Below are 11,701 nucleotides of genomic sequence, written 5' to 3'. Positions count from 1 at the left end.
TTAAAATAAACTACTCTATTTGATAGTAATATGGTAATTCATTCCACAATACATCTAATTATGAACAAATTACAAATACACAACTAGTGGATCTTTTTTAAAGGAAAAGTAGATGACATTCCAAATTCAAACATTACTAATAATCTGAATAATGCTGCTATCGTTGTTATCATGCAACAATGATATGGAAGCATTTGAATTTGTTGCCCAGTTTCCTTTCTCATTTCCTGCCATATGCGTTGGATAATCCGGAATCTGCAGATTTTCGACATTACCTTCTAACATCTCCAAAACTTTATTCATTGATGGACGATTATTTGGACTCATTTGTATGCACCATAACGCTACAATGGTCATCTTTCTACCAATTTTTCCATCATCTTTTTCATCAGCATTTCCAATGTGAATGTCCTTGTCTTGGTTCAAGTGGTCGTATATCCAGTTTGGAAAATACTTGCTAGATTCATCATTATTTCGTGTCAAATCTTTGTTTAAGCTCACAATTTCCATCAATAACATCCCAAAACTATACACATCAGCCTTGTAAGAGACCGCACCAATACTTCTATTGATAAGTTCCGGAGCAACATACCCTATGGTTCCTCTAGCCATCGTCATTGTCACTGTCTCCTTGTTTGTTGAGCATAATTTTGCCAACCCAAAATCTGATATTTTTGGAATGAACTTATCATCAAGAAGTATATTGTGAGGTTTAATGTCAAAATGCAAGATCTGGATATCACAACCATGGTGCAGATACTTGATCCCCCGAGCCACTTCAACTGCAATCTTAAACTTCATTTCCCAATTTATTGGTGATGTTTTTTCTCGATTGAAGATGTGCTTGTCAAGGGAACCATTTGGCATGAAATCAAAAACAAGGGCATGCTTTGATCTTTCAGCGCAATATCCAACAAGTTGGACTATATTTACATGATGGATCCTTCCAATAGTTCCTATTTCATTAATGAAGTCTTGCCCGTTTGCTCCGGATTTTCCAAGCAATTTGACTGCTACCAGATTGCCACTTCGAAGCTTTCCCTTGTAAACAGAACCGAAGCCACCTTGGCCTAGTTTATCTTTAAAATTCTTAGTCATCTTCTTTATGTCGGAGTACGAATACCTGATCGGAGCCAGCTTGTTGTCACTTTGTAGGAATGACTCTACTACCTCGAAAGAGGACAAGCGCCTCCTCCGGAACTTGTAGATCAAAAAGCAGAATACCAAAGGACAAATGATTACCCTTGGTGACCAGATGATGACTCCAGTGATAATGGCTGAGATAACATGAATAAACAAGACAAAATACATGTTGTGATTAGGCCAAAAAAACACTTGTGCTAAAACAGTTTATAGTAAATTTGCATGAATGAAGTAGAAATGAAAGGAAAACTGATGCAAATTATAATATAGAAATGGAATTCAACGTACCAGGGAGTTCGAGGTTCTTAACTTCATTCCCTATATGCATGAAAAAAGAAAAAAAAAATGGAATCAGAGTATAAGAAGCGATAATAGATTTAGTCCTATCGAAAATGAGAAATGAATTTTATAGACTCTACATTAATACCAAAAGAAAAAAGAAAAGAGAAATGAATTTTATAGATTCTACATTAATAGATGAAACTACTTCTGTTGCATAGGGTAGATGGACTTGTGCAAATTAGAATTCAAAGTAAATAGTACTCCTAGGTGGTGTTCGCATAACAAAAAATTCGCTTATTAGTGACGTAATTAGTGACGGTGACTGCAGATCAAGATTTTATGATACATGGCTTGAAAGCGTCTGTCATTAATTATTGACAGATAAATCCGTCACTAACACAAAACTTACCATGGCAGCCGCTACGTTTAGTGATGGATCTGTTAGTACTTTATCTGTCAATAACAGTGTTAAGTGAAGAAATTTCGCTGATTAGTGACGGATAGTTCCGTCACTAAATAGCGAGTTTTTTGTAGTGTTTTGTTTCCAAGATCACATAATACCAAGATACAATCTAGGATTGAGATTATTTTAGTCATATGAGGTTAGCTATGACTTATTATTCCATGATTATTTATCTAGGATTGAGTTGTGGGGTTGAATCTCTTGAACCAAACACACTACAAATTTAATCTCGGATACAATATTGCAAACTGAACACCCCCCTACAACATAAATATAAAGAGCATACGTACCATCGAATGCTCCGTAACTTTGAGATGGCCGTACCTGATAGTAGTAGTCTGCAAATTAAAAAGGAACATTTGAGAAATTAAGAGACACTAAATAGAATAATGAAATTAAAAATTCTTACAGTATTCTATATCATCCCAAATTGTAGCAAAGGAGAAAAGTAATAGACCAGTAGTTCCAATGATGATCGTCAAAGGAAGGCTTACCCCTGCTATTATGAAAACTGAAATTTGTTCGACAAAATTAGATATCTTCTTGATTAATTGATGTGATAAAAATTGATGAAAGGAAAAAAATGTTAAGTGGGCACCTAGAATGGCCAGAGGAACTAGTAGATACCCTGCAGATACATATGACATATAATCATTAATTATGTTGTTATAAACACAATTATACTATATATGTTGTTAGAAATCCAAGGGTGAATACTTACGAGTAGGTGCTAATATGCGATTCAAGAGTTGCTCTGCCATTGTCAAGAATTAAAAGTGTTGTTAATGATGAAATAACATATCTTAATTACCATTGTGAATAAAAAATATTAGTTTTCTTACCCCATATTGTGGATTTTTTGTAGCGATTATAACCGTATTGGATTTCAAAGCCATACAAGAAATATTGGTGGATTTCGGAGAGTGAAACTTTCTTCAGATTCATGAATCCCTGCCCTGATATCTCGACTGCTAGATCTACTCCACACATATGTGGTACCTCTGAGGCCTTGATGCGCCCAACATTTATGTAACGAAATCCGGGATGTGATAAATTAGAGGCACAATCTTGACTAATATCTGTAAAGATGGAAGAATTGTTCAACGGATTGGGGCAGCTAATCAAGTTAACTGACAATTCTCCACATAGGTAAGAATCGTAGTATGAGGAAGTGATAGGGAAAGAGCAGATGTCGTCGTTGTTTATGGAAGCATCAACAAGCCTGACGGTGGAGTTTTGGTAGTTGATGGATTTGACATAGTACTTGGTGGAGTCCCATTGGAAGAAGGTGACATTGTTTTCGCAGGTTAGTTCGAAGTTGGGATGGCCGCAGTGGATGGGGTCGCTATTGAGGCGGAAAGGGTTGCTGATGTTGCGAATAGCCCCGCATGCTGAAGGACTGCAGTTTGCATCAGCAGCAGCATGGAGTGAGAGAATCAATAGAGATGAAGTGATGAGAAAGATGAAGTTATGTGTTGAGGCCATGACTGGATAATGTGTTTCACCAATTTAGGCCAAACAATATTTGTAAGCAAATAATTTACTTTTTCCTATTTTTTTACTCTATTTTTCATTGTGGCTGTCCTTTTTAATTGGTGGAAGAATTATTCATTTGTGGCTGACTAAGTCAACGTTTATAGTCTTCCTTTTTTCAGTTGAAGTCAATGAGTCAATGCGTGTAGTTGATTGCTGAGAAATGACCATATTATAATATTAATTGTAGTTAGTGGACAGATAGAGATTACTTTATTAGAATACTTTTTTTTTATATATATTTTAGAATCAATACACAAATTTTCACATTCATGACCAAAATATTTTTAACTTTGAAAACTTATCAAAACAAATAACATTACAATAGGTGTTAGAGCAATTCCTTTATGAAAATCTAAGCATCAATTGAATTCAAAAGATAAGCCTAGAAAATAGAGAACAAAAATTTCTTCACTGATATATTTTATTTTAATTACTATACCCTCTGTTAAGGACCTTCTCTTTAACTGCGATCTGCAGCGTGTTTACGGCGATCGAAAAGTATTCCGGTGCCCTTCTTTGGTTGGCGGAAATAATAGTTTCGAGTTGTGCGCGGGTTCCTCCCGTCGGGCGACGCAATAACTAGGCGGCTGATAGAATACTCTGACGTCCAATCAGGATCGACGGATGGAATCCAAATTAGGATTGGAAAACATGCGTTATCTTTGGAGAGAAATAATAATTCATTAATTGATTGAATGAATGAATACAATATCTCCTATTTATAAGACTAGAATACTAAGAAACAAATATCTAAACAAATATATAAAAGATACGGTAAATCAAAATATAACTAAATAATTGGGATTTCTAAAGATATGATATGGGATCGTATCAACTTCCCCACGGTTAAAATCCACCTTGTCCTCAAGGTGGAAACCAAGAAGCAACGGAGAGTTGAAAGAAGAAGCTTTGGCGAATAATCTCCTCTTGGATCAAACACACACCGAGCAGCTGAGCGTTTCCCTTCATCATCCCCATTAAATTTCCGAGCATTAGTGAAGACAACATGTTTGGCAAGCACATGTAGCAAGATGCGAAAGGTTTCTACGGCGGCAAACAAGCACTTGATAACTTCTTCTAGTGGCAGCTCTTTCTCGCTCTCATGTAAATCCGATTTTTCCATCTGCATAGCAAGAAATCCATACTTTCGTTTGCTAAAACTGACACATATACCAGGATCGAATGCGCGCAAAATGGTCACTTTGATCATCCTAAATATATCACTGTCTTCCTCATCTTTACTCCCAACTAAACCCTTCGACCCCATCTCATTTTCTTTCCATTTATCTTTAACAATGTTCTTCTCTCCCACGACATCATGAGAACAAGGCACAACTTTCTTTATCAAACCATACTCATCAACATTTTGCAGATTCGTATGCCGCTCCTTTGAACTTGAGCTCGTGACAGCAACTTGCGGAAGACGATTAGAAGCCAACAATGGAGCTTTCTCCGGCAACGGTTGCAAGGGCTGAGAAGGTCCTGGAGCGGAGCAGGGCAGCAGCTCCAAGGGCGGTGGAGGACTCGGCTGCTGTGGCTGGCGATCTGATCTGGGCAGTGTTGGCGGCGGTTAGTAGTCATGGTGGGGCTGCTTTGCGACAATGGTTGCTGGTTAGGGCAGATTCGAATATCGGACAGAAGCTGCAACGGGCAGCAGCGCTACTGAATTGCAGTGGCTCGTCATGCTCGAGCGTTGTAGTGATTGGAGATCCGATCTGCAATTGGTATCCTTGATTGTGCAGTGTCGCGGTGGAGTCGACGAGACATTAGGGGGTAAACCCGACGGCACAAAAGAAACCATGGTACTTCTCGATGGAGGATATTCTATCTTCCGAAGCGACGGAGATATATATTGCCAATCAAGATCGGGCTGTTGCGACGATCGGGATTTGCTCACCCGACAATCAGCGGCAACGACACGAGCGTCCATCCTGTCAAACGTCTACAATTTTGTGTGAATTGGGTCCTTCGCTGTGGTGGCTGGACCATAATCTGAATATCCTCGCGATGCACGGCGAGGCGGTGGTTCCCAACAAGAGGGCTGCCGCGACTGTGGTGGCACGTAACACGTGGCTGGCCAATTAAAATGCTGATCATACCCACCTATTAGGTGACGATGTTGTTGAAATCCTGGTGGGTCCCAACATGCTCCCCTGCGATTTCTCCCCTCGCGACGATATTGATCTCTCTGCGGGCTGTCACGCGCGCCAAAATTAGGGTTTCTGCGGGACACCCCATCTCCCAATTACGTCTTCGTCGTGCCCCATCACCATCAAAATCATCGTCGTCGTCATACCATGTTCGCTGATCACGCCTACGGTTCGGGTTTGGTTCAAGATTATCGAACCGGCGATTCGTTTCATCACTCCAAGAATCAAATCTATCCAGTCCTAATGGCGTCGTCGTTGTTGCCGTCATCCAAAGGTCGAGTAGACGGCTCCTCGTCCAAGGGCGGTCGCTGAAGTCCCAGATAATCACAACGGACACCGACGTTGTTGCGGCGGGAAGAACCGTTCGGAAAGTGTCCGGGCGGTGGCTCCCCCAAGTTCCTTTCCCGTTATTATGAAAGCGGAACATGAGTAAACCGATGAAAGCACCGGTTGTTAAGGACCTTATCCTTAACTGCGATCTGCAGCGTGTTTACGGCGATCGAAAAGTATTCCGGCGCCCTTCGTTGGGTCGGCGGAAATAATAGTTTCGAGTTGTGCGCGGATTCCTCCCGTCGGGCAACGCGATAACTAGGCGGCTGATAGAATACTCCGGCGTCCAATCAGGATCGGCGGATGGAATCCAAATTAGGATTGGAAAGCATACGTTATCTTTGGAGAGAAATAATAATTCATTAATTGATTGAATGAATGAATACAATATCTCCTATTTATAAGACTAGAATACTAAGAAACAAATATCTAAACAAATATATAAAAGATACGGTAAATCAAAATATTACTAAATAATTGGGATTTCTAAAGATATGATATGGGATCATATCACCCTCAAGTCTAAATAATCTAATTTTTTTACTTTAAGATTTTCATAAAAAATAGTCTAAATTATTTAGCTTATTTAATCTCATTTTTTAGCTTATCACCAATAAATAGGATATATAATTGCAATTGACATTTTTATGCTTAATGAAATGAAAACTATCCTTCTCTCTTATCTCTCTCTCAATACGTTGTAACTGCCGGTGAGCATCTCCGGTCAGGCTCCGGTACCTTCTTCGGTGGCTGTTCAGATCCCAGCCGCCCTAGTCCGTACCAACAAATAAACTAAAAACTAATTTATGGTCAGCCACAATGTGGCACCATTTACTGAAATATATATCCCATCTTCTATCCAAAAATGAATTACAAAATAAATGCTCAAAAGAATCAATAACCGATACATGGACTTCATTAAAATAGTCAATACCTCCATGCAGCATGTAATTCAATGACGATTGATTTTTCAAAGTAAGTTAATGATGATAGTTAATTAAGTGCAAAGAAGTCTACAAGTACAAACCCATACATCAAAATTTATAACTCCGTGTTGAAATTTTCGTCGCATTAATTGTCTTTTTGGCACTATGAAATATAATTATTGATCCCATAAAATACATCTTTCATATTCTTCTATTAAAATTAATAAATAAAAAGAAATCTGTAATTCACCACCAAAAATATTTACAGAATTGTGAATTAATCTGTTTTTAACTATAATTCAACACCAAAAAGGTAATTAGCACATACTCTTAACTCTGTACATTTTGAACTTCATTGCCAAATTAACATAATATCATTGTAATTTGTTACTACAACTTATAATTATATTTATATACTTTATAATTTTAAACTGGACAAGGTAATTACCATGAATTGCTATACATGCTTGGCATAAATGGGGATTGTTAAACCTTTCACAACAATTATCACCCTATTTATATGTAGGATGACTAAAGAATTCTTTAATATGTAAGTAAATAACTAACTAATAGCAATATGGTAGTTCACTTCATGTTACATATGAGTATGAACATATCACAAATACACAACTAGTGGAACCTTATTCTAAGTAAAAATAGATGAAAGAACAAATAGTTCAAGCATTACTAATAATCTCAATAATATTGCTATCATTGTTATCATGCAACAATGATATGGAAACATTTGAATCTGTAAGCGTAGCCCAGTTTTCTTTCTCATTTCCTGCCATATACGCTGGGTAATTAGGGATCTTTAAATGTTCGACATCACCTTCTAACATCTGCAACACCTTATTCATTGATGGACGATTTTCTGGACACATTTGTATGCACCATAACGCGACAATAGTCATCTTCCGACCAATGTTTCTATCATCATTTTCATCAATATTTCCGGTGTCAATGTTCCTACCTTCATTCAAGTGGTCGTATATCCAGTTTGGAAAATACTTACTTGATTCATCATTGTTCCTTGTCAAGTGTTTATTTAAGTTTACCATTTCCATCAACAACATCCCGAAGCTATACACATCAACCTTGTAAGATACTGCACCAATACTTCTATTAATAAGTTCAGGAGCAACATACCCAATAGTTCCTCTAGCAGCTGTCAATGTCACTGCCTGCTTGTTTGCGGCACATAATTTTGCAAGCCCAAAATCCGATATTTTTGGAACGAACTTATCATCAAGAAGTATATTATGAGGTTTGATGTCAAAATGTAATATCTGGATACCACAACCATGGTGCAAATACTCAATCCCTCGAGCCACTTGAACTGCAATCTTAAATTTCATGTCCCACTCCAATCTTAAAGAAGATGCTTTTTCTCGATTGAAAATGTACTTGTCAAGGGAACTATTTGACATGAAATCATAAATAAGAGCACGCTTGGATCTTTCAGCACAATATCCAACAAGTTGGACAACATTTACATGATGGATCCTTCCAATAGTTGCTATTTCATTGATGAAGTCTTGCCCGCTCGCTGCAGATTTTCCAAGCAATTTGACTGCTACAAGATGACCACTGCGAAGCTTTCCTTTATAAACAGAACCAAAGCCTCAAGTTTATCTTCAAAATTCTTAGTCATCTTCTTTATATCCGAATAGGAATACCTAATTGGAGCAAGTTTGTTGTCACTTTGTAGGAATGACTCTACTCCCTCGAAAGAGGACAAAAGCCTTCTCCGGAATTTGTTGATCAAAAACAAAATTATCAAAGGACTAATAATTATCCTTGGTACCAAGATGACGATTCCGGAGAAGATGACTGAGATAACATGGAAAAACAAGAACAAGTACATTTAGTAATAAGGCCAATAAACTTGTGCTAAAATAGATGCAAGAATAGAGCGCACCAGGAAACTCGAGTTCATTAATTTCATTTGGAATTTTGTAATAATAATTTCGCCGTATACCAGCTATACACATAATTAAAAAAAAAAAAAAAGTGAATTCAATAGTACAACAAATATGATCAAATTACTCATCTTAGAAAGAGAATGTAAAGATTCTTACACTCGTGGATGTAAATAAGCAAGAGAAGTATTCCACCTCCAAATCCCATGATTATGAGATGGGGGTTTAATACTGCTGTTAATAAAACTGAAGATTTTTGTGAGACAAAATTAGAAGTTGTATCAATCAATCTTCTCCAATGTGAGACATACTAATAAATTAAGTGCGCACCTATAATTGCCACACAACTCACGGCAAAGGCTGCACACATAAATACACAAATACAATATACAAGGATTAATAATGTTGAAATTTAAAGTCATCTCACTATGTAAACTCTGTTGATTTTAAGATAGTTATAAATTTAGAGGGCATACCAATGAATGTAATGTAATTAGTTGCTTCCACAGTGTTAATGTAGAAGACTGTGAATTACAAAGTTACATTTAATAAGTAAAGAGAGACTTAACAGAAAAATGAAATTGAAAATTCTTACATTTTTGTATCCCTGGAGTAAAAGAGAGTAGTAATAGTACAGTAATACCGATTATGATCGTCACAGGAAGGCTTATCCCTGCAATTATAAAAACTGAAATATCTTTCACAAAATTAGATCTCTTCTTGATTGATGTGACAAAATTGATGAAGGAGGAATAAAAAATGTTAAGTAGGCACCTAGAATGGCCAAAGGAATTAGGAGATACCCTGCATATAAAATCATTAATTAGGTAGTTATATAAATATATAGAGAGAGTATGTTGTTAGAATTCAAAGTGTTTATCCTTACGATTAGATCCTAATAAGTTATATCTGATTTTCTCTGCATTTAACAGAACCAAAAGCGTTAGAATATATGCAAAGAAAGGATTAGTCGATGTGATAAGCAAGCGTGTCATACCCCACAATGACCGTATCATTGTAATTCTACAAGTAGAACAGAAGTAAAGATCAAGTCCATACAAGAGAGACTGATGGATTTCTGAAAGTGAAACATTCTTCACATCCATAATTCCCGGCCACGATGTTAGGACAATTAGATCTACTCCACACATATGTGGTACCTCTGAGGCCATGATTTGTCCAACATATACATAACGAAATCGGGGATGTGGTAAATTAGAGGGGCAATCTTGAGTAATGTCTTTAAAGAGGGAAGTATCGTTCAACGGATTGGGGCAGCTAATAAAGTTAAGTGACAAGTTTAGAATGGGATTCGGATAGTAGTATAGACTAGAAGTTAATTCGAGATACGAGGAATGGATGGGGAAAGAGCAGATGTCATCGTTGTTTATGGAAGCATCAACCACCCTGATGGTGGAGTTTAGGTAGTTGATTGCTTTGACATAGTACTTGATAGAGTCTATATAGACGAAGGTGGCATTGTTTTCGCAGGTGAGTTCAAATATGGGATCTCCGCAGTGGATGGGGTCGCTCTTGAGGCGGAAAGGGTTGCTGATATTGCGAATAGCACCGCAGGCTGAAGGACTGAATTCCTTTGCAATAGCACAATAGAAGGAATGGAATGAGAGAATCAAGGTAAAGAGGAAGATTATGAGCTTCTTCTGAGTTGTGATCATGCTTGAATGTAAACTAGTGAATCAACAACTAATTATGCACTACATTTATTGAGTCTTCTTAAAATCAATAAGAATGGGATTAGTAAAATATTATGATAACTATTTTGTGTCGATAATAATAAGATCCAAAATATAGAATAACTATATTTAAACATGCAGGCGGGCAGAAACGCCTTCAGTTATGGACTTATAGTAAAAGTCAAAACATATCAAAGGAAACGTAGAATAATTAAATTAAATAACGCATAAAGTTGATGAAAAATAGGCAAAAAATGACTTATCATAGTCCCTAATCTGGCTGGAAGCTTTGTCATTCTTCTTGGCCTTGCCCTGATATTGTCATCAAAGACCTTTTGTTTTCACTTCTTGGTGTGCACCACAGTCTGTAGTCCTTGACTGTTGACTCCCTCTTGATACCCAAGCATCACTTCACACACATTACTGCTCTACTTCCAAAAATTTTGTACCTGCTATAATTGTCAAGCCTGCCATGCCATCCATAGTTGGGAGTGTCATTCAAGAGGGGCAGATATTTATTTGTAATTTCTGGCATCCCAGCAGTGAACAACTTACATATCATTTGACAAAAACTCCATGTCATTGTCTTTGAATTTATGCACATTCATTGCTTATTCACGGTTGATTTTTGCATCTCCTTCAACTTCCTCAAGAGTTACGGTTTTTGCAGCCCCGTCTTCTCCTTCGGTTCAATTTGCCTAAATGCATCAAACAACCCCGGTTGAATCAACATGGCTTTCTCAACCATGGTGCAAATACCTGATCCCTTGAGCCACTTCAACTACAATCGTAAACTTTGTATCCCAATCCAATGAAGAGGCTTTTTCTCGATTGAAGATGCACTTGTCAAGTGAACCGTTTGGCAATGATGAGGGCATAGATAACATGGAAAAACATGACAAAATAATACATTTGTGATGTGCTAAAACAGTTTTACTCAACTTGTAAGACGAAGTATAAACGAATGGAAAACTCATGCAAATTTTAATATAGAGCGCACCAGTGAACACGAGTTCACTAACTTCAGAGGTGAGAAAGAAAAAGTAAATAAAAAAAATACGAGAGGGAGTAGAAAAAGTAAGGAAAGAATGAGCCAAAGTGAGTTAAGTATAACGAAAAATTTTATTTTTGAAATAAAACTAACAAATTGAATGGAGTATAATTTAAGTTTAGTGGCGGAGTCACATGAGAAAAAGGTACCACTGTACCCCCAAAATTTGTAATTATAATGTATTTAGATATACCCATTAACAAT

At 37.2% G+C, this 11,701-nt stretch overlaps 2 protein-coding genes and 1 pseudogene across 3 annotated transcripts; all 3 read right to left on the bottom strand.

Annotated features, from left to right (window-relative positions):
* Positions 1 to 3,394, bottom strand: LOC125212474 (rust resistance kinase Lr10-like). Of its 2 annotated transcripts, none has more exons than XM_048112657.2 (7): positions 2,731 to 3,394; positions 2,610 to 2,642; positions 2,487 to 2,516; positions 2,298 to 2,399; positions 2,179 to 2,226; positions 1,432 to 1,461; positions 1 to 1,277 (listed from the first exon to the last, which is right to left on the bottom strand). In XM_048112657.2, the coding sequence occupies exons 1-7, from the start codon at positions 3,371 to 3,373 to the stop codon at positions 127 to 129; spliced, it is 2,037 nt and encodes a 678-aa protein (XP_047968614.2). In that variant the 5' UTR covers positions 3,374 to 3,394; the 3' UTR covers positions 1 to 126. The 2 variants fall into 2 exon arrangements, with proteins under 2 accessions (XP_047968614.2, XP_047968615.1); XM_048112658.2 differs by having other exon boundaries at positions 2,383 to 2,399; positions 2,731 to 2,870.
* A 4,113-nt stretch (positions 3,395 to 7,507) lies between these two features.
* LOC148930969 (rust resistance kinase Lr10 pseudogene) lies at positions 7,508 to 8,484 on the bottom strand (annotated as a pseudogene).
* A 1,128-nt stretch (positions 8,485 to 9,612) lies between these two features.
* Positions 9,613 to 10,428, bottom strand: LOC148930968 (uncharacterized). The gene is made up of 2 exons (XM_089066669.1): positions 9,750 to 10,428; positions 9,613 to 9,671 (listed from the first exon to the last, which is right to left on the bottom strand). Exons 1-2 carry the CDS (start codon positions 10,426 to 10,428, stop codon positions 9,613 to 9,615), a joined length of 738 nt encoding a protein of 245 aa, XP_088922795.1.
* Between the last annotated feature and the right edge of the window lie 1,273 nt (positions 10,429 to 11,701).

Source organism: Salvia hispanica, chromosome 3 (assembly GCF_029641045.1).
Source record: "Salvia hispanica isolate PSC_SH4W2 chromosome 3, Shi_PSC_v1, whole genome shotgun sequence".
Lineage (NCBI taxonomy): Eukaryota > Viridiplantae > Streptophyta > Magnoliopsida > Lamiales > Lamiaceae > Salvia > Salvia hispanica.
Note: the sequence above shows the minus strand (reverse complement) of the source record. Positions and strands in the feature narration are given on the sequence as shown.